The 21,672-nt window shown below is 38.3% G+C and overlaps 1 protein-coding gene and 1 long non-coding RNA gene across 3 annotated transcripts; both read left to right on the forward strand.

Annotated features, from left to right (window-relative positions):
* The first annotated feature begins 558 nt into the window (after positions 1 to 558).
* Positions 559 to 1,024, forward strand: LOC114151391 (uncharacterized). The gene is made up of 3 exons (XR_003596932.1): positions 559 to 599; positions 694 to 790; positions 884 to 1,024. It is a non-coding gene; the product is annotated as an uncharacterized LOC114151391 (long non-coding RNA).
* Positions 1,025 to 3,747: 2,723 nt separating this feature from the next.
* Positions 3,748 to 20,696, forward strand: bbs1 (Bardet-Biedl syndrome 1). Of its 2 annotated transcripts, XM_028027509.1 has the most exons (7): positions 3,749 to 4,003; positions 13,517 to 13,943; positions 16,445 to 16,627; positions 17,093 to 17,224; positions 18,862 to 18,968; positions 19,062 to 19,182; positions 19,348 to 20,696. In XM_028027509.1, exons 2-7 carry the CDS (start codon positions 13,566 to 13,568, stop codon positions 20,176 to 20,178), a joined length of 1,752 nt encoding a protein of 583 aa, XP_027883310.1. In that variant the 5' UTR covers positions 3,749 to 4,003; positions 13,517 to 13,565; the 3' UTR covers positions 20,179 to 20,696. The 2 variants fall into 2 exon arrangements, with proteins under 2 accessions (XP_027883311.1, XP_027883310.1); XM_028027510.1 differs by lacking the exon at positions 16,445 to 16,627 and having other exon boundaries at positions 3,748 to 4,003.
* The last annotated feature ends 976 nt before the right edge of the window (positions 20,697 to 21,672 follow it).

The following is a 21,672-nucleotide window of genomic DNA, read 5'->3' on the forward strand; positions in this document are numbered from 1 at the left end:
AGGTAAGAAAAAAAAGAGTGGAACACATTATCCTATGGTTTGTGATATCCTACCATATACTAAATATACCACATACACTAAATTACATATACTGTCATATATATGATCTTAAAATAATAGTGATATAGTTATGTACACAATTTATTCCTCCTTTGATTGAGTCGTGCAGCCATTTAGGTTCCTTTCCCACTTGTATTTTATAAGTGTCATATAAAATTAGTTGTAATCTCAATATTAATTGTGTCAAATATAATTTCTTTTATAATTTGTTTGGAAAATGTCTTTTTTGTAGGCAGTGGAAAAAAAAAATACAGGCTCAACTACTGTCAATTAGTTTTATTTGCAAGTTGGGTAAAAATCTAAACTACAGGTGTCAAACTCCAGTCTCAAGGGCTGCTGTCCTGCAGTTTTTAGATGTGCCACAGGTACAAAACGCTGGAATGAAATGGCTTAATTACCTCCTCCATGTGTAGATCAGTTCTCCAGAGCCTTGCTAATGACCTAATTATTCTGTTCAGGTGTGGTGCAGCAGAGGCACATCTAAAAGTTGTAGGACACCGGCCATTGAGGACTGGAGTTTGACATCCCTGATCTAAACGGTACCAAATCAGTCCCATTATGTCCTAACAAATTGCTCAGCCATCCCTTTATTATTCTTTAGATTGACATATCTTTCTGTGTATTTCTTGTAAGGGTATACATCCTGAACCTGTCAGCGAAGTGGTGGTGAGGAAACCCAATACTATGGGAAAAAGATATCTGCACTCCACACTTTACAGAGCTTACACAGGTATAACTTTTGGTTTATTTTTTGTACCTATGTTTCCTTTGTCAAAACCTATTATTATTATTATTATTATTATTCTGTCACTGATGTTTGTAGGACCACTTCCAGATCCCGACATTCTGGCATCAGGAGAAAAACTACGCCAGCTGCAGTCCCAACCACTTATGGCTCTTGGTCTTTCAAATTTGGAGCTGGTTCCATCCAAATTTGGGCCTGTGCCACAGGGCTCACCAATGTTGATAGTAGGGGTTGAACGACTACATATTTTTTAAGGTCGACTACATCATGATAATAGTCGAGTCGATGTCGACTAGTCGCGGTGACGTCATAGTGACGTAAGCGCAAAAACCCTTCACATCTACTTGGAGGCTTTATTAGCTATTTTCATGGCACGCACACACACACACACACACACACACTCCCCTTCTCCTGCTTTTACTAAGTCTATTATGGAGATTCTTCGTGAGCAGCGGGGAAAAGTTTGTTGCACGAAGTCGGGTCTGACTTTTTTTTTTCTAAACACTGGCTGATGCTGATGATCTCTGGATAGTTACTATAGGAGTCAAATTATCACACTGACTACATGGTGCTTTTGGAACATCACAAGCCAAACTTGTTATGAACGGATCCCGTTTGGTTACAGCTGAATTCAACGAAACCACCTGCTTCTCCTCCGTCCGATGCGCGGCAGGAAGCTCTGCTGACTCAGCAGATTGAACGATTTAAGATATTTTCTAGTCAACGTCAACATGATAAAAGTCAAGTCGATGTCGAGTTGACTAGTCGTTGTGACGTCATAGCAACGCAAGACGCAAAGCTTTGGAGTAACGTACAGGCTTTATTACCCGTTTTCACGGAAAAATACGGCATTTACACAGAACAGCAACAAGTGAAACAACAAAACATCGGGATAGTTTATGATAAATAATAAGTTGCTGGGAAACCAACATTCAAAAGGAAACGCACATCTTTTAGATGGCATGTAAAAACAATAAAAAGAGGTGGCAGGGGGGCCGGAGGGGGTAAATAAAGTTCACTCGCTGTCAATATTCTCTTCGCTAAGAGTTGTTGGGGTTTTTTCTTGGTTGACATGTAGGAAAACAAGGGCATCAACATGAGCCGGATGAAGGCTTGCCCGCTTTCTCGTAATGGTATTCCCAGCGAGAGAGAAAATCCTCTCGCTGGGAGTGCTGGTTGCCGGAACAGCTAAATATTTTCTGCTGAGGTTTGCCAGACGGGGAAATCTGCCCTGGTTCATCCCAGGTGTTTTTTGCTCCCTTAGTTGATAAAACCAAAAAACTCCTTAATTTATGGCTTCAAAGAGATCTGATCCTTAGGGGAGGGGTATTGTTATCTAAAGTGGAGGGAATATCACGGCTCACTTAGTCTGCACTCTCCTTGCATTTAGACAACCAAACTATAAAATCTATTGACTGAATGTTATTCAATTTCTTATGGAAAAATCATTACTTAAGAAAATCAGTGGTGATGAATTGTTATGAAAAGGAGGGTTGAATTTTCTAGATTTCACAACTCTAAATAATACATTCAAAATAAATAGGTTACAGTCGTACCTAAAAAAATCCATCCTCCATCTGGAATACTTTCCCAAATTACATTTTCTCCAGTGTAGGGGGTCTTAATTTCCTCTTCCTCTGTAATTATAATGTAGAGAAAATACCAGTAAAACTTTCTGCATTTCACAAACAAGCACTTCTTTCATGGGCACTTATATACAAACATAATTTTTTTTCCCCATAAATTATTCATCTGGAATAATCAATACTTCTTCACAAAAATAGCTCTTTATTTTATCTTAAAAGGTTCGACATTAAAATACTTCTGGTGAGTCAGCTATTTAACAAAAATGGATGTTTGCTCAGTTACAGCGAGTTCAAACCTCGTAACTTCTAAAGAGTATGATATTGTGTTTGATGCTGTAAATAATGAAATATGTGAACTCTTTAGAAATAATGTTATTGATGAATATAAGGCCTTGTTAAATATAACTGACACCACTGTTGGTAAAGCGTGTTTTTCTTCTACTTATAAGAATAACAGAACTATTTTTGCCCTGTTTCAACAAGATACTATTTCTGTACCTTCATCTGTTTTCCATTGGAAGAATTTTGTCCCTGATTCACTATGGAAAAATCATCAGAAACTTTTCATAAACAACAAAATGAAAGATGTCTCTTTTAAACTGTTACATCGAATTTATCCTACTAATCAATACATGATGAAATATATTAAAACAATAGACCCCAACTGTTAGTTCTGCAAAGAGCATCCAGAAACAATTAGTCATTTATTCTGGAATTGTCATATCGCAAGAAAAGTTTGGAAAGAGTGTAGTAGCTTTATAAATTGTAATATTGATACTAAATGTTCCCTGAGGTATGAGCATATTAGTTTTTCGCTTTCATCGTAGGAATACTAATGCAGACAAAAGACTGGCAATCAATCTAATATTGCAAATATTCAAGCAAATATTTCAAATTTCAAGCAAATATTTGACAAATTTCATATTCACAAATGTAAATTTTCATCATCTTCACCTTTTTTTTGTAGTTTTGATTAAGGAAATCTATAGTCGTAGTAGTAATAGTATTCATCTACTATTTCCAAGAGTATGAACAAAAAAGCTGTAAACACATATGAATGTTGTAGATCTCTGAATATTTTTAATTTGTCATGTCTGTAATATCTTCTATTATTTTTGTTTTTCATACCAATGTATTTATTATTGAAAGCTACACCCCTGGCATACTTTATAATATATTGTGTTTATTTCTTTGTAATTGTAAACAAAGATAATCATTAATAATAATAATAACGTCTGACAGTGGTCTGTCCCCGCCACTTTCTGTTTGCTGCAGCGAGGTGTACTTGGATGGATATGTTTTATTGATTCCAAGAAAATGTGTGGTTTCTGAACCTCCTTTCGCTTTTTCTGGAAACGAAACACCGGCGGAGAAGACTGACGTCATCACCTAAGGACAACAATTGAAGGAGGATGTAGTGGATTTTGGTGGATTAAAGCAACGACCAGCTCAGTGTTAATCCCCAGACTGGATTAAAGCAACCATCGAAACCGTCTGCAACGTTGATAATCGAAGCAGGGTCAAGAAATTTCAAGGAAACGAGAAGTACGGGCTGAAAACAGTAACCGGGCCGAGAGAAGCTGAGTGCTGTCTCCCTGGTGACCGTGAGGGGGTATGTTAATCATCAACAAGAAATCTTGATTGACTGAAACCGACATATTGACTTTGATTCTGAACAGAACCTGTTTAAAAGCAGCTGATTTGTGGATAATTGGTGGCTAGTTATTCAGAACCACAATGATGCATTATTTTAAAAACACGTACATATGAAGTGTAGCGTAAAATGAACGAATGAGTAAAAAATTTGTGGCTTTCCTGGTGAACAGTAAGGAAGGAAGGGGTTGCTAATAAGATAGATTTAACACTGTTGCAACTTGTTCCGTTGCTTTCTGTGGCTGTCGTGCTATAATATATACAGTGAGTGGAAGTTGTCTTGTCAAAATATAAGCATCAAATCAAATAGAGGTCTTGTGCGAAATTCTGTTCCCTTGTGAAAATGTGTTTCCCCTGTGTCGGGAGCGCAGAGCCGACCATTTTCACGGCGCTTCTCATCGATTTCTCGGTAAAACAACTCATGTCAAGGTTGTAACGTTCAGTTTAATTGGCAGCTAACAAAATTGAAAAATAAATAAACGAGGTCTTATGTGGAGGTCTTCTTACACCGTTTTGGGTTGTTTTTCGCCAAGAGAATCGGTCTTTTTCCAACTTTTGTCACTTAAACCTGACAAATAAGTCAGTCACAAAACACGGGTTCCCAACACATTGGGTATTTATGATTTGTCATTGCTGATATAATAGGATAGAAGCTAGCTGATAGTTACAGGGCACAAAAAATTAAGATTTACTGAAAAGATGTCTGGAAACGCGGTTTGTAATGTAAAATATTACTGGATTAAGGAAATTTCTAGTATACTACAAGCTATCATACCTAACAAACTTTGAGAATTTGAAAACTGTTGCTCTTTATATCCCAAACGTTTAGGGGTGAGGCGGGTGATGGAAGGGGATAAATATTTCAGCTTCCTGAAATAATTTATTCCCCATCCATAACATGGGAACAAATTACTTTACCAGCAAGTCTGTGTTTATTCCTCTCACCATCAACAAAATATCCTGTATATTTGGTAAAATTTGCTCTTTATTTGCCAAAGTTATGATGGGGGAACCATATATTTTTGCTGCCTGAAATAATCTGTTCGTGCTCCATAACAATGGAAATAATTAATTTACCTGCAAGTCTTTAACTGTGCGTAATCTTCTCTTCACGAACAACAAATCCTTTAAATATGGTAACATTTGCTCATTATTTGAAAAAGTTATGAGATGGGTAATCAAATATTTTAGCCATCTGAAATAAACTGTTCCCCCTCTATAAACATGGGAGCTAATTATGTTTTCACAAACTCTTAACTGTGTTTATTCCTCATTATGAACAATAAATCCTGTATATATGGTAACATTTGCTCTTTATTTGCCAAAGTTATGTGGGGAACCAATTATGTCAGCTGCCTGAAATAATCTGTTCCCCCTCCAAAGATCTTTGAACAGGGGAAAAGTTTATTTCAGACAGCTAATATTTGGTTCCCCCCCTCATAACTTTGGCAAATATTGAGCAAATGTTTTCAAACTTACAGGATTTATTGTTGATAATGAGATGAATAAACAGTTAAAGACTTGCTGGTAAATTAATTTGTTACCATGTTATATAGGGGGGACTACTGCAGAGAATTAGGGCTACTGGGGGAAAAAAATATTTGACATTTTTCTCAAAAAACCTACGAATTTTTTTCTTCAGTGGCACAGAAAAAAATGTTAGAAATCAGAGGAAAAAATCTGAATTCTGGCTGATGAGCGCTAGCAAGCAACCAGCTTCAGAACCATAGATGAGAGTTGTGGCGGACAGCTATCATTCTGGAGAAAGATGTCTGATTTAAGTGACTTTTTATGTGCCAGAGGGGTCCCTGAAGCTTCCACTAATGGAAGAATAAAAGGTGAGTAAATCAAATGAGATCGTTGTCTAAAAACGAACAGTTACAGCTAGTTGTTAGCATGTTTAATAGCTTATGCGGTTATAGGGATAAGTGTGATTCACAATGTTAAATCACACAGATGATTAGAAGATGTAATAGCTGTTGATTGCTGGAATTGTCCCATAAGGATTTGGTGTGTTTATTTTATTGTTCTTCTGTTTGAATGTTTCACAATGAAATTAAGGTTAGCTGTATATGTCAGCCACCTTCTAAATAAGATGTCTGCCGTGTTAAACTGTTGAGAAAGCGAGATATTTGCTACCTGTTGCTCGTTGTTATCTCGTCTCCCCAGATCCGTTAATGTAGTGTGTAAAAGTGAAAGCACAAAGACAGCAGTCACTGTTCAACTTCACAATCAACCAGAATTTTATTCAAACTATCAAGTGCATAAAATCACATCAACATCTTATCATAATCATCAAAAACCAAAGCCACAAAGAAGAAATTAATTACCTTAGGAAAATACAAGAATACGAAGATGCCTTCGGAGACCACTGTGTGCGGCAGTTAAGGCAGTTCCACCCCAATGATCTGACTAGCTGTTTTAGCTCAATTATTTTTATATCAATTTTCTATTGTCTGATGCATTCTAACGTATCAGACAATAGAGACCATGAGTTTAGAGGTGGTCTCACACAGCCCGTAATGGCGTGAGTCTGTTTTTACAGCAGAGACCATGCAGGTGTTACCAAGGCCAAGGGATGAATTCATCGCTGTCTAAGCTATCCTCCCTGTGCACTTTCCCAGGGTACAAACAATAGATGTGTTAATTTCATACAGAAACATTTTACTCAAGAAAGCGGGACCAAAGTTTATCAGCTATATGTGTTTTTCATCCCTTCAAACTGCCTCAAACTGGTTCCTGAAACGCAAAGAGCTTTCCTGACCTCTCCTCTGACCCAGGGCATCAAACAGCAGATTTTGATTATAAAAATTACCACACGTTTCATATAATATCTTCAAACTCTTATAAAACAGACATGAGCAGTTTCAATACCAAAACATCTGTTGCACTCTGTTGCAACTTCCTTAGTTATAATAAACTAAAACAATTTCCAGATGAATATATGAGTTCTGCACTCTTACGAATGTGATCTAATATAAAAACTACTGATTAGACTAATTTTAATCAAATCGTGATCATTATATCTAAGAAAAATGTTCTACTGAGTAAGTTATGTATTGATTAAACCATGAGTCTAAAACTAACCTAAACTGAGGCCTACTCAAAACAATCATGATCCATCTAGTATTTCAACATGCGCTAAAGTTAAACATCATTAAAACTAGCATAATTAAACTAATATTTCCAACAGTAACTTTTAGTTCAGCGGAGAACAGAAACTATAAGTACGTATAAAGTGACATAAATGTTTATATACATATGTTTAAAAGGAAAATGTATGACTTGCATACAGCCACCGATCTGAACTACACTATTAGTAGTACATTTATTATTCGGGTATGGAAATGGTAGGCTTCAAACTTATTAATGTGATGTTTAACTTTTGTATTAAAAAATGTTGTTTTGTGAGCAATCCCTGCTTGAACTTTGGCCTTTGGGTGATCAAATGCTAAACCAATGGAAACGCAGAATGATGTTGCTGATGTTCCAAATGTTAACAATATTTCCTTGTGTGGTTTTATGCGCAATTCATTTTACCTTAAAAAGACTGTATATTTATGAATTTGTGAATTTTGAACTTACATAAACAATCCAGTCCTTCCTCTTTTTCAGTAAAATAGAGGATTGTACATTTAGCTCCCTTGTTTTATTATTGCAATTCTCCCCAAACCAGTACCTTGCTTTAAGGAGTGATCTAAGGGTACAATCTTAAAGGTAACTTTAACATTGATTTGCAGTGTAAATAATTGTCCTTACTTATTTGTTTGTGTGCAGCTTGACTGTGATGTTGTAGCAACGCTGGAAAATTATGGAGACAGAATTGACATCTTCAACTTCTGCCAAAGCAAAAACCTGTTCAAGAAAGAAAAAAGACCTTGTGCTAAAAACTGTTCCTTTCTTAAAGTGAAAGAAGCTACAAAATTTCAAATTTGGGTGACATTATTAGGCTTTACTTCAGATTGTCTTTAAGCAACAAAGAAATCCTTCATATTTTAGCACACAGTCATCATACTATATTAAGTAATCGAACTCTAAAAAGAATTTGCAGAAGACTTGGACTGTTTACAATCTAAACAGTCCAAGTCTTCTGCAAAATTAGTCTGGTCCTTCAAGGTCCGACTGATAACTTCTAAAGTTTCTTTTAATCAGTCAAGGTCAGACTGATTCTTTCTTCTAAGGTTTAGAAGAAAGAAGGTTTAGATTCTTTCTTCTAAACCTTATTAGGTTTAGAAGAAAGAATCAGTCTGACCTTGAAGGGTGTTGGTAACTCTTAAGTAAGCAAAAATAAGAAAAGTGTGTTCTAATTTAACTTCTGACAGTGACAAAACCATCTGTACATATCTTTTTATTCAGTGCATGTAAATATCAAGTTTCAACTGTATAAACTGACTAGCTCTACATTGTATGCCACCTCTTTTCTTAGCATTCATTGCTGGTAGCATTGGCTCCAGTGTTTTTAAGCCTTGCATGTCTCAGCAAACTACTTATAAATAAGCAAGTCCTGCCTTCAAGAACAACTATCCTGCAGTTTTGAGGTGTTCTTCAACACATCTGAATCAAATGAATGGCTCACCATTAGGCCTCAACAAAGCTGCATGACATGCTGATGAGGGGGTGCAGTCTTTTGAGTCAGGTGTGCTGGAGATGGGATCCATCATAAGTTGAAGGAAAGTATCTGGAGGACTGGATTTGGAAACCCTAAATTAAGCCAACATTTCAAGGTTTAAACTACAAAGCATTTCTGTAAACATCACTGTAAAGATTTTAAACTGTTGTGTATTTTGGGGAGTTTTTAGTGTTATAACAATAAAGAGAAGCTATAATTATTTATCAATGTGATGATCCATCACCTTTTGTATATCAACTTTGTAGTTGATATTCTACTTGTGTCATTACACTACAGATAATATCCTATACAAAGCCCTTACTCTGACATGACTTCTGTAACCAAAGCACATATTAAACATAATTTGACTTGTTGAATACCTGCACCTATGAGACAGAATAGTGCCCAAAATAGATGCACAGATATCATTCCATCAGTGAGAGACCATTTGCAATTCTGAAATTGTATCTTTAACTATTCTAAATGGCATCTTAAAAGACAAGTACATGTCATTCTGCCATCTTACTGAGCTCATGTGTGCCAGTCTCTGGAATTCTGATTCCACCCTTTTCATATTTTTACAGTTAATTCTTTATTTTTTTTGTTATATGTCATGCTGTAAAGTGAAATATACTGTTTGATCAAATTACCTGATGACATTCTTGAATTTGGTTTATGAAAGCCACATGTAAATATTTAATTTATAGCAAAATGCATAAATTAATAATAATAAACAGCCTTGTGTTATACATCAGTAACTTAGTATAAAATATATCGAACACTGTTGTTATTGTGGTATCAAAAAATAACATGTCACCTCAGATCCAGATATAGAACAAGTCCTTATTGTTGATAAAATACATGTACACAAATACATAACTTGTTGATAAGGACATTTGTACACGTGTTTGATCAATGACAACATGACATGACAACATGACAATTTTGCTTGAGGTTGATCAAAATACCTCAGCTCTTGTACTGCATTGTTTAGTTTCTATTTATAACATTAGGAACAAGAAGATTTCTTCAAAAGCATACTGAAATAATTACACACTTAATTGATAGATGAACAGTACATATGCTTAGATTCAATGACATTTATGAAATTAAAGAAAATGTTGATAAATGTTTCAATTGTACTTATGTATTCAACAGCAAATACTAAAGACCAATACCTCAACCTTCCTTAACAGATGTATAGTGTAAAAAAACATTTTCAGACATCAAAAATTCTAAACGAACTGATCCATCTTCACCATTTGCAAGTGTGGAAACATTGTACAAGATTCTCAATATACATTTTTTATGTTTTACCAACAGAAATGGCTAGCTTCCATCAATTGTTTTTTTTAAACAGGAATAATTTATCTCAGTTCAAAATCAATATCTTTGTCTCTTTGCAGTTCTGCTCTGCTTGAACATTTCAAAAGTAGTGCATTAGTAGTGCTGTCTGCTGTTAGCAGAGTACTTAAACGTGTGTCCCACTGGTCTCTTGCGAACTTTCTGTCATATCTTGAAATTCCGCAAATATACTTTTTGTTACAATAAGATCAGATCCAGTGCAAAATAACATAAATTTCTGAAGTTATCGTCATCCAGCTCTTTGTTGCCATGGAGGCACACAGAAGTGCAGCGGCTTCTCGAGCTCTCCAGATAAAGCCCTATTTTAACACGTGAGGCGGCTTTGGGAAAGAGTTCTATGACAACTTTAAGGCTGAAGTACAGCTCGGCCGAACTGATGACGACTGGAGACAGGTCGGCTGTTACTATATCACCGAGGATGAAATCCGCACTTGGGAGACAGCGGGTCCTCAGGACAAACGCTCTGGCGCAGCAGGGTGCAAGGAGCAACGGTCAAATGGACACATTGTGCCCGGAAACAAAAGAGGGGGAAGAAGGCGGGCGCGTTGGCCAAGCTGAAGACTATGAAACCATCTATTCCAACACTGTTTCTGGCCAATGTTCCCTTTCTGGATAAAAAAGTGGATTTGTTACATCTGAGGCTGAGAGCTTCCGCAGAGATGAAAAACTGTGCCGTTCTTTGCCTAACGGAAACCTGGCCTAACAGCAACATGCCAGACTCAGCCTTCCAGATCAACGGTCTTATGCTGTTCCAATCGGACCGTGACCAACAGTCAGGAAAACCACGGGGAGGAGGACTTTGTATATACGTGAACGAAGGTTGATGCCCCCCAATCTTGGAAAAGTACAGAATGGTTCCCCCCCTTCAAAGAAATTATGAAACAAACCTTTGTGTTTAAACAATATCAATATAAAAAGGCAATCGAAACTAAGAATGAAGTAAATCTGTCATTACTCCAAGAAAGAAATAAGGATGAATTTTTAGGTTCAGTCCAAAGTGTAGGAGGAGCAACAGCAGCGCTGAGCGGTACAGGCTCCGTCAGAGCCGCTAAAGTGAGGAGCTAACTGTTAGTTGTGGCTATGCAGCACAACTAACAACCCTCCAGTAAGTAAATACTTAAAGCAAAAGACATGTAACACATTTTATTTATTTTCACTGCTCAATGGGAAGAAACACATTCACAATGAAAATCAGACTGCAGTTCATTATTTTATTACTTTGGCTGAATCATGATAAAGCCAAAATTCTGACTTTTTCCTTTGAATTCTGGCTTTCTGTGCAAAAAAAGTTGCACAGAAACAAATCTCAGAATTCCCTGAATTCTGAGATTTTTTTCATTACTTTGGCTGAATCAAAAAAAAAAAATCCCTGAATTCTGAGATTTTTTTTTCTGTACCACTGAAAAAATAATTCTGATGTTTTCTGAGAAGAAAAGTCAGATTATTTTTTTTCAGTGAACCTAATCCTCTTCTGTAGGGAGCATATTATTTCAGGCAGCTAAAAGATTTGGTTCCCCTCTCATAACTTTGGCAAATATTGAGCAAATGTTTTCAAATTTACAGGATTTCCTGTTGATGAGGAGAGGAATAAGCATGATTGCTGGTAATTTAGTTAACTCCCATGTTATAGAGGCACAGGGAAGAACAGATTATTTCAGGTGGCTAAAGTATTTGGTTCCCCCTCATAACTTTAGCAAATAAAGAGCAAATATTACCAAATATACAGGATTTATTGTTCATGATGAGAGTAATAAACACAGTTAAAGACTAGCTGGTAAATTAATTTGTTACCATGTTATGGAGGGGGAACAGATTATTTCAGGTGACTAAATATTTGGTTGCCCACTCATAACTTTGGCAAATATAGAGCAAATGTTTTCAAAATCTCAATGATTGTTATGTGTGACAGTAAGATTGAGCCACCAAATATTAACAACTAGAAATTTCTTTTATGCATTACTCTGTCATATTATATATTAGAACAGTATTTTCCAGAAAGCCTACACTCTATTTTTTTAAGGAAGTCTTAATTTTTTGTGCCCTGCTATCAGCTAGCTTCCGTCCTCTTATATCAGCAATAAAAAATGATAAATACACACAATGTGTTGGAAACCCGTGTTTGGTGACTGACTTTTATTTGTCAGGCTTACGTGACAAAAGTTGGAAAAAGACCGATTCTCTTGGTGATTAAAAAACAACACAAAACGGTGTAAGATGTCCACACAAGACCTAGTTTATTTATCTATTTTACAATTTTTTTTCAACTGCTGATTAAACTGAAAGTTCCAACCGTGACATGGTTATATAAGTTGTTTTACAGAGAAATCGATCAGAAGCACCGTGAAAATAGTCTGCTCAACCTCCCTGGCTGCAGTGCACTCACACAGGAGAAACAGATTTTCAGAGGGGAACAGAATTTCCCACAAGACCTGAAGTCAACCACATAATACAAATAAAACAAGGTAAAGGCAATACGCACCCAAAAGGTGATGCAACAAATAAGGAGCTTAATTTGGGGTTATTTACATCAAGCATCCAGTTACTTCTGCTTTTATGCCACTGATTTTTGATATGAACCACCTCATGGTTTTTGGTTACCTCTGAGATTGCTTTTCAGAAAACGTTTTCTTGAATAGTTGTGTGTGAGTCTTGAATGTTGAAGGGTTATAAACTAATTCATCTGGATATAGTTACTCTACACACTGCCACTTACTGGCTTCCTATTATTTGCTGACAAGAAAAAAATGATAAACTATCCCCGTGTGCCTCATATCCCACAAACAGTAAAGTCAATTCAACTATTAATAGTTGCCCTGTTGAGAGATTTTCCCACCTGAGCTGTGGGTTTCTGCAGCTCCATCAGGGTCTCTTGGCTTCTTCGCTTGTTAAGGCACAAACCTGTGATGCCTTCAGAAAAGAGCTGGATTTATTATAAAATTGAATGACTTTCTGGTGAATTCTGTTTGATGTTGACATCACTTGTAAAGACAACTGGCTGCACAAGATTTTATTTAGAGCATCAGAATTAATTATAATTGCTAATTATAATTAATTAATATATTTTAACGCATTTTCGGATTTTTGTTTGGAAAAAGCTTTGAACACTATTCATTTTCCTTTCATTTCACTGTTATGTATTTAATTTTGTTGGTCTGCCACAACAACCTTGATGTAGTAAAATACATCAAGGTTTATGATTAGAGCAGGACAAAATGGGGAAACTTGAAGGAAGGTAGATACTTCTGCAAGGCTTGGCATGTCTTTACTTGAACAACAGAGATTTAACCCACCGACAGTTTGATCCTGAAGTTTTCATCTCTCACCCTGATAAGATCTCCTCTGATCCTTATGGGACCCTTTCTGATCCTGATGGATGAAATCCATTTCCATCATGTTGGGATCCTGTGTCCTCTCTGAATTTGACTGGATCTGCTTTGATCCTGATCTGCTCCCTTCTCGTTCAGATATGACTCTGATCTACTTTCTGTATTCCTGCAGATCTCACCTGCTCAGCTCTGCAAATTCTCTCATCTCCTGTCCTGTGGTTATGTCTTCTGTGGATTCCAGTGGGGATGGGGGGAAGTGGCTGGATGCCCACTACGACCCAGTGGCTGGTCTCTACACCTTCTCGTCCTGCATAGACCTGGCAGATCTTAGCGGGGACAGGGAGAGCCGACTCGTGGTCGGGGACCTGGGCACCGGCTCATCAGGCATGAAGCTTAAGGTCTACCGTGGCACGGCACTCATAAGTGAGAATAGCCTGCTGGACCTACCTGCTGGCCTGGTCGCCTTTTTTATGGACCTGCATGAGCCCCGTATCCCCGCTGTGGCTGTGGCCTCTGGACCATGCATCTATGTGTACAAAAACCTGCGGCCATACTTCAAGTTCACACTTCCGAGCCTGGACATCAACCCACTGGAGCAGGTGGTTGTGGCCTCTGTTACATCCACAGGGAGAGTCAGAATCACAGAGAAGCTGGGTCACAGCATACTAAGGAACATAAGAATGCAATGGTTTATTTTTAATTTCTATATAATAATTAATTTTAATTACCATTTCTGCTGAGTTTATCTTTCGAGATGGGTATTCAGTGCTTTTGACAGGGGTGCCATATACTGTAGGGGAGAAAGGTTAGGACAATTCCAAGGGCCTCTGACCGACAAGAGGCCCTCCACAAATTTTTTGATGTTCATAGAAAAAAAAATTTGGGGCCCTGTCAATTATAAAATCAATCATAGTGTGTTTTCTAAAATTGTTACAAGACCACTAACACTACACATTCATATTTTATCTGAACTCCCTGACCCATGGATCTGCTTAGCGCACTTGACGGTGACGATGTTCAGCAGCAGTCAGTAGAAGACAAGAACGACTGTGGCAGTTACTATGCTGATAAGGAAAATTATAAAATAATACAGGTTTTCAAAAAAATTGAGAGATATAGAGAGAAAAAGATAAAAGTGCCAATTTGTAACCCAGTTTTTCTCCAAGAAAGGCGAGTAGACTGTGGGATTATTATTTAGCATAGTTAGCTTAGCTACAGACTATTGATTGCCTTCATTTCACTAGCATTCAATGGATGAAGGATATAAATTGCCAACATATTCATATATTTAACTTGCCCCTGTACCTTTAACCACTCTTAACAATTTTAATGATGTAAATCACAATCTCTTGTGGCTACTCAGCCTCCCTCCCCTGGCCCTTTGCTATGCTGGACCTAGCGATAAGTTTCGCAACGATAAGTTGTTTCTCCACCATTAGCACATTTAGCAGTGAGTGAATGAGGTTGATTGACATCTCTAAAACCCTTCTCCTGGTTTTGATTGGTTGTTTTTGGCCAGAACATTGCATTACTTTAGCCAGTAATAGTAGTTCAGGGAGGAGAGGGAGGAGATTGATTTTTTTTCACACATTATCTGCCTCATAACAAACTATCACGACATGGTGCCAGCTTTAACAAATATGGAGAAAACATATTTTCTTATTAAAGTTATGTACTACAGCTTGAATAAAATGCAACTATATAGCATTTTATGAGAAGTTTGGATTGCTTCATGTGTATTTTGCACGTTGCCTATGACTGTTGCACATGGGAAGAAACATTTCAGTTATCTAAAATTGATAGAAAAAATTTAAGCAACCTACTTGTATACTGTATGCAGACTGTTTCATGTAAAATTCACTAGCAGTGAATACTTTGCTAGTATCAGTATTGAACCAAAGAAAGCAAGGCAGTTGCAAGCCTTGAAAAATTGTGACTCTTTTGACGGGCCACATAGGGGCAATTAAATTTTTTGTCATGGGGCCCAAGATTCTTGGTGGCTCCCCTGGATAGAAAGAGAAAATACAAGAGTGTCAATTTGTAGCCCAGTTTTTCTCCAAGAGAGGTGGGTAGACTGTGTGAGATTATCAACCGTTTAGCATAGTTAGCTTAGCTACAAACTACTGTTTGCCTTCATTTCATTTAATGAATGAAGGAACAAATCTAACAACATATTCATATATTTAACTTGCCTCTTTTATCACACTTAACAACAGATGAGTCAGTCAGCAGCAGCTCTAACCCCTGATACCAGTATAATTCCTCGCCTCTCTCCCAGTGAAAAAGGTGAGCAATACTGTGTCCAATGACAAGCAAGTTAGGATCATTCCAGGGAATCTATGTGGATTTTTCCTGTCTTTCTGCTCTTTTTACAGTTAAACAACAAAAACAATGTATTTATTACTCACAGAAATTCAAACAATCTTTATAGCAGTGTGCTAATGAGGTAGTGTATGAGGTAGATTGACAGTGCTAAGAGCCATCGTCAGAACGATGAATTTCTTTAGACAGCAGTAGCAGCTCAGGGATGAGGTTGAGGAGATAGATCTTTTCATCTGTTTCACAGCAAACTGTCATGACATGGCGACAACTTTAACAAATGTGGAAAAAACATATTTTTATTAAAGTTATATTCTGCTGCTTGAACAAAATACAACAACATAGGATTTTTGAGAAGTCTGGATTGCTTCATGTATATTTTATATGTTGCCTGTGACTGTTGCTGGTGGGGAGAGACATTTTAATAAGCTAAAACTAATAATAAAAAACAATTAATCAACCTATTTGCATACAGTATGCAGACCTTTGCATTTAAAGTTCACTAGCAGTAAATATTGTGCTAGTATCAGTATTGGACCAAAGAAAGCAAGGCTGTTGCAAGCCTTTAAAATTGTGACGCTTTGGATCGGTTAGATAGACTCAAGAAATTGTAACAGCAGTTGCGAAGGGAGGGCCCAATTAAATTTTTTGTCATGGGGCCCAAGTTTACTAGCAGCATCCCTGACGTTTTATGAAGCAATAAGTTTAAATGTTCACAATCATCACACTGTAAATTGACCTTATTGAGTATGTGACCAACTGTTGTGCTCTGATTGGTCAGGATGTGTGGCAGCAGGCGAGGGAGGGTCAAATCGACCCTGTGATGCTGAAGGAGATGCTGGAAAGTATCAGGAAGAAGGCAGACGTCCCGCTATCCGTGCGATCGCTCAGGTTCCTGTCTCTAGAGTCTGATCAGGTGGATGAGTTTGTTCAGCTGTACAAACAGCAGCCAATCAGGCGGCAGGTAATGTTACTGTTATCATCATATAGGCCAAATTTGTAAACATTGCTGCTCCTCTTACCAGTTTGACCAGTATCTGCTTCCTCAAAACTGGACGTGGACTACATCAGCAGTAGAACAGGTGCAGGAGAACCAGTGTCTCTGGCACTTACGCTGTGACTCATTGATTCTTATATTAAATTATTCTTGATGTATCATCTGTAATTCTCCCACTCAATGTTTCTTAGCCAGTGATGTTTTTATGTTTAAATGAAAAGCAGGAGATTCACACATTTCTGTATTTCTGTAATTCACACATGTAATTCAGTATGGGATTCCATACAGTCCTGAAAGAACTCCAATTCTTCTATTACAGTTTAAACAACCTATACGGTCCACATGTGAGTTTAACTCATATTGGTTCCATTTAATGTGAACCCAGAACTGTTTGACCTCTGACCAGAGTGTTCACTGATTGTGTTCTTTCAGACGGTCATCACCTGCATTGGAACTCTGAAGAAGAGCACAGCCGACGAGGACGGGATTAGCTGTTTGGTGATTGGTACAGAGAACAGCAACGTCTTCATCCTTGACCCTGAAGCTTTCACCATTCTCTGCAAGGTACACTCTAGTTAGCTGGTTTAAACTGGTCTGTACTGGTTCTAAACTGGCTTGACATGACTCAAAATTAGTCTGACCTAGTTTTTAATTGGTCTGAAAACATTTAGATGCTTCTAAACTTGGTTGAGCTAATTCTAATTAGAAAAGTGTGGCGCACAAAAAAAAAAGTTTGGACCTCTGTATGTTTCTCTGCTGGCCTGGGAACGCCTTGTGATTCCCCAGAAGCAGCTGGCCCAAGTGGCTGGGGAGAGGGAAGTTTGGGCCTCCCTTCCTAGGCTGCTACCGTCGAGACCTGACCCCGCATAAGCTTTTACCAGTATAAGTATTTATAATAATTATGTAATTTATTTAAAAGGTGTTTTCAGGGTGCATAAGGTCACCTCACTAAAATGAAAAATAATAAATTTTAAAGAAAAAATTCCAAATAGAAAAAGAAGAAAATAGAGATCCAAGTGAAAATGCTTGTTTGAACAACGGAACGTCCAGCCGAGATTTAAAGAAAGATAGAGTGTCAGAGAGTCCTTTGCAGTGAGTGGGGAATGTGGAAGCTTTTTTTAAAATAGAGGAATCATGTGCATAAGTTGCACATTTAAAGAATGGAGATGCTTTCTGTCCAAAAAGGTGCATTCACAAAGCAGGCATGGCTCGACTGAAGGATGACTGACCTGTCAGCAGTTCCAGCTGCACCAGTGAAGCATGGCTTCTTCTTCAAGTTTTGCTCATAGCTCCATGATAATCAGTCTGCGCAATCTAAATGCTAATAAATCATCATCAACACATCCCAGCAGATCAATATGGTTTCTGAACAAACGCTTGCTCCGAATCCTCCGAGAGCGATGTTCTCTATCAGAGCCAAAACGCTCCACAATTACACGGCACACCTTTGTGCAGCTACTTATATATGTGTGATTATCTACACACCTCAATCACCTTAAACATAATCAAACTTGCCTTGTTTTGAGCCGATGAAACCCTGCTTTCTTATTTAGTGAGAATGAAATTAGCTTACAGATAACATGCATTTCATGTGCTTCGGGGTACAGACCAATGTATTACATCTGGCAAAAACTGAGAAAATTTACTATTTACATTTGAGTGAGGTTTTCAAATCCTTTTACTTTTATCTCATTTATTTTGTGTTTGTGAGAGTGTGTGAGAGAGAAAAAAACATTAGGTTTGATGCTTCTTGGTTTAAGTAGATAGATTTCAGTGTATTTAGGTGAATTTTGGCGCTTTGTAGTTTATTGTCCACAGAGAGGATTTGCGTGGCTGCCACGCATTTTCAAGGCAGGTAAAAAGTTTGCGTATTTACGCCACGTTCATTTTTATACATGCCGACTTGTGCATAAAATATGGCACCGCATATTTTTCATGCATACGCACACTTCACACATAAGGTCCCTGAACTGGACTGACTTGACCTGAATTGATCTGATAATTTTTGACATTATGATTTCCAATTTCTTTATGACTTTTAGGTAGCTCAGTCTGAGCTGTGGAGTACGAATCAATACTTCTCCCCTTTACATTTAAATAAAAACAATATGCCAGTGACACATAAACCTTCTCTCACTGACCGCCTCTTGAGACAGCACTGAAACCTAACCTTTTCTCCAAACATCTCTCTGTGATTGAAGATGTCTCTTCCCGCTGTTCCCACCATGATGGACGTCACAGGTCAGTTTGATGTGGAATTCCGCATCACAGTTGCATGTCGCAATGGCAGCATCTACATCCTGCGCAGGTAAGAAAAAGCTGACCAAACTCACTTGTTCTAGAACTCGTATAACACATTGGAGCCTAAACTCATACAGTTGTTTTCCCTGCTGCTGATCAGGGAATCAGAGAAACCAAAGTACTGCATCGAGTTGTCGTCTCATCCTGTTGGGCTGGTGAGAGTTGGGAAGAACATGGTTGTAGGATGCACTGATGAGAGTCTACAGGGTTTCACACAGAAGGTAGACTTTGAACCAACTGTTATCTGATCACAGGAAATATTGTAAATGATTAAATCAGTCAGCTGCTAAGATCCTAATTTGAGTGATCCTCCTGGATTATTTGTTTCTGTTAGTGCAGAAATTCTATCACAGTAACAGTCTGGTTGTCTGCGGTTGTTTTTTCAGGGTAAGAAGTTGTGGAAGATCATCTTGCCGGCTCCTGTCACTACAATGGCTGCCATGGACCTCCCCACCAGGGGCCTTCAGGCTGTCCTGGTGGGCCTGGCAAACTGTCAGGTCCATCTGTACAGGGATAAGAACCTGCTTAGTACCATCAAGACCCCCGATACAGTCACCAGCATCTGCTTTGGTCGGTACGGTCGTGAGGATGGGACCCTTATAATGACCACAAAGGGAGGCGGCATCATGGTTAAGATCCTGAAAAGGACGGCGGTGTTTGATGCAATGGACAGCACTCCTGGCCCGCCATTGGCTCAGAGTGTCCGCCTCAATGTCCCTAAGAAAACCAAGCTGTATGTGGACCAGACACTGCGGGAACGGGAGAATGGCCTGGCAATGCACCGAGCCTTCCACATGGACCTGAGCCGCACGAGAGTGGCTGCTGCCAGAGCCTATGTCAAAGCTCTGGAGTCCAGCCTGACTCCTATGTCCTCCAGCCTCTCAAAGCCCCTGAAGATGAACGCCGTGGTTCAGGGCCTGGGCCCATCCTTTAAACTGACCCTGAATATCCAGAATACAGCGTCCTGTCGGCCCATCATGAACCTGGCCATCAACTTCCTTTACGACAACAACCTGTATCGGATCAGGAACCCATACAGGAAGATCCCACTGCTGGTGCCGGGACTTATTTACCCTGTTGAGACCTTTGTGGAGTGTACCAGTGACAAGGGAATCTCTGACATCATCAAGGTGTTTGTGTTGCACGAAGAGAAGAGCTCTCCTCTGCTGACGGCTCACATCAACATGCCGGTCAGTGAGGGTCTGGTGCTCAGCTAAAGCCCAACCTTCCTGTTGGAAGGTGCAGAATGTGGAGAGGAACCCTTCAGTTCAAGAACTGGTTAACAGTGATAGCTTTGAGCAGTCCAGCCCAGAGTTAGTGAATGTCTCCGCTGGTTAGATCACTGGTTTCCAGCAGTAAGCAATGATCTATGAGCTGTAAACCAAACAATATGAATCAAACGCCTCCAGACTGGTGGTAGCATTAATATTGAAATATTATTATGCTAAGAGAAAACTCCACGTTCCAACCTGATGAAGTGTCCTTCAAAACTGTTGGAACAATATCTGCCTGGAGGGATCAGGCCTGAATGGCTTTAACACTAACAGATGAACTAACAGCACTATCATATTGTACAGGACAGTGGTGCTTCATCCATTTACTGATTCAAACACAGATCAAACCCAAAGTAAAAAGTGTCTGTAAATAAAATTATTACATGTTTTCTCCTTAGATATGCTGTACTAAATTGTAGCTGTGTCAGAATAAAAATAAAAGTAAAACTTGTGCACAGTAACATCCTTTCTGTAGCTGGTTTTCAGTTGTTCTCACCCCCTAGCTCCTGCGTAACCCTCAGCCGGTTTTCACTCCCCACACTGAATGAGGCAGATTCCTCCGTGAGTCTCCTCCAATTCTGCAGTAATGATCGGCTCTTCTTAATGGACTTGATTTATTCTATTGCAGGTATCAGTTATCCTCTGATTCTGCTTCAGCAACCTCTTCATGCAAAATATATGTTGGATATTTTGCAAATCCTATGGTTTGTATTTAAATTTTGATAAAATGTTTAGTTTAGATAATTTATTTTATTCAAAACCATTAGCAAAAATCTGAGTCAGACTTTAAGAGAGCATGAATGCTACTTTGTGTCCCATCGACTAGAGTTGCCACCTTTCAGAAATTAACATAAGGGACGCTCAACATGGCGCGTGTTGCTCTACTCTCATGGGGAGGGATGGCCGCTGCAGTGATAGATAATATTTTATGGCAGTGTTTCTTGTTTTTAAAAAGTGATCCATAGAGCAACCATTCATACATAGAGTACTAGAAAATTGTACTCCCACCAGAGTAGCATACCTTAAAGACGTTTAATTAAGCAAGTGTAAAATGTATTTGGTAAACTACTTAAGTACTGAGTAACTGATCATAACACCTAATTTAATGATCAAAATGTATCCTCAGACAGGGCTCCAAAAGTATTAAAGATATGTGAAAATTCTGGTACTGTAAAGACCATTACTTATACAAGTAATGACCATTATTTATACAAATAAGGAGTTGGGTTTGGAGGCTGGTCCTAGACCAAATTTACCATGGGAGCCAGTGTAGTGAGTGTTTTTTCATGGGGACACTTAAAAAAAGAATGAAACAAAAAAAAACAGAGCAATATTTCATCATTTGATATAATACGTAACCCAAAGAGCCATGCGTGTCTCCAGAGATACAGGTTGCAGATCTTCATCTAGCAGATGGAAAGTGTGATCCTATCTCAA

The sequence above is a fragment of the Xiphophorus couchianus genome, chromosome 9, assembly GCF_001444195.1.
Source record: "Xiphophorus couchianus chromosome 9, X_couchianus-1.0, whole genome shotgun sequence".
Lineage (NCBI taxonomy): Eukaryota > Metazoa > Chordata > Actinopteri > Cyprinodontiformes > Poeciliidae > Xiphophorus > Xiphophorus couchianus.

Coding starts and splice junctions, on each gene's coding strand:
- bbs1 (XM_028027509.1), top strand. CDS start 13,566: ATGTCTTCTGTGGATTCCAGTGGGGATGGGGGGAAGTGGCTGGATGCC. Junction 17,225..18,861: donor CTTTCACCATTCTCTGCAAG/GTACACTCTAGT, acceptor CTGTGATTGAAG/ATGTCTCTTCCCGCTGTTCC. Junction 18,969..19,061: donor AGCATCTACATCCTGCGCAG/GTAAGAAAAAGC, acceptor GCTGCTGATCAG/GGAATCAGAGAAACCAAAGT.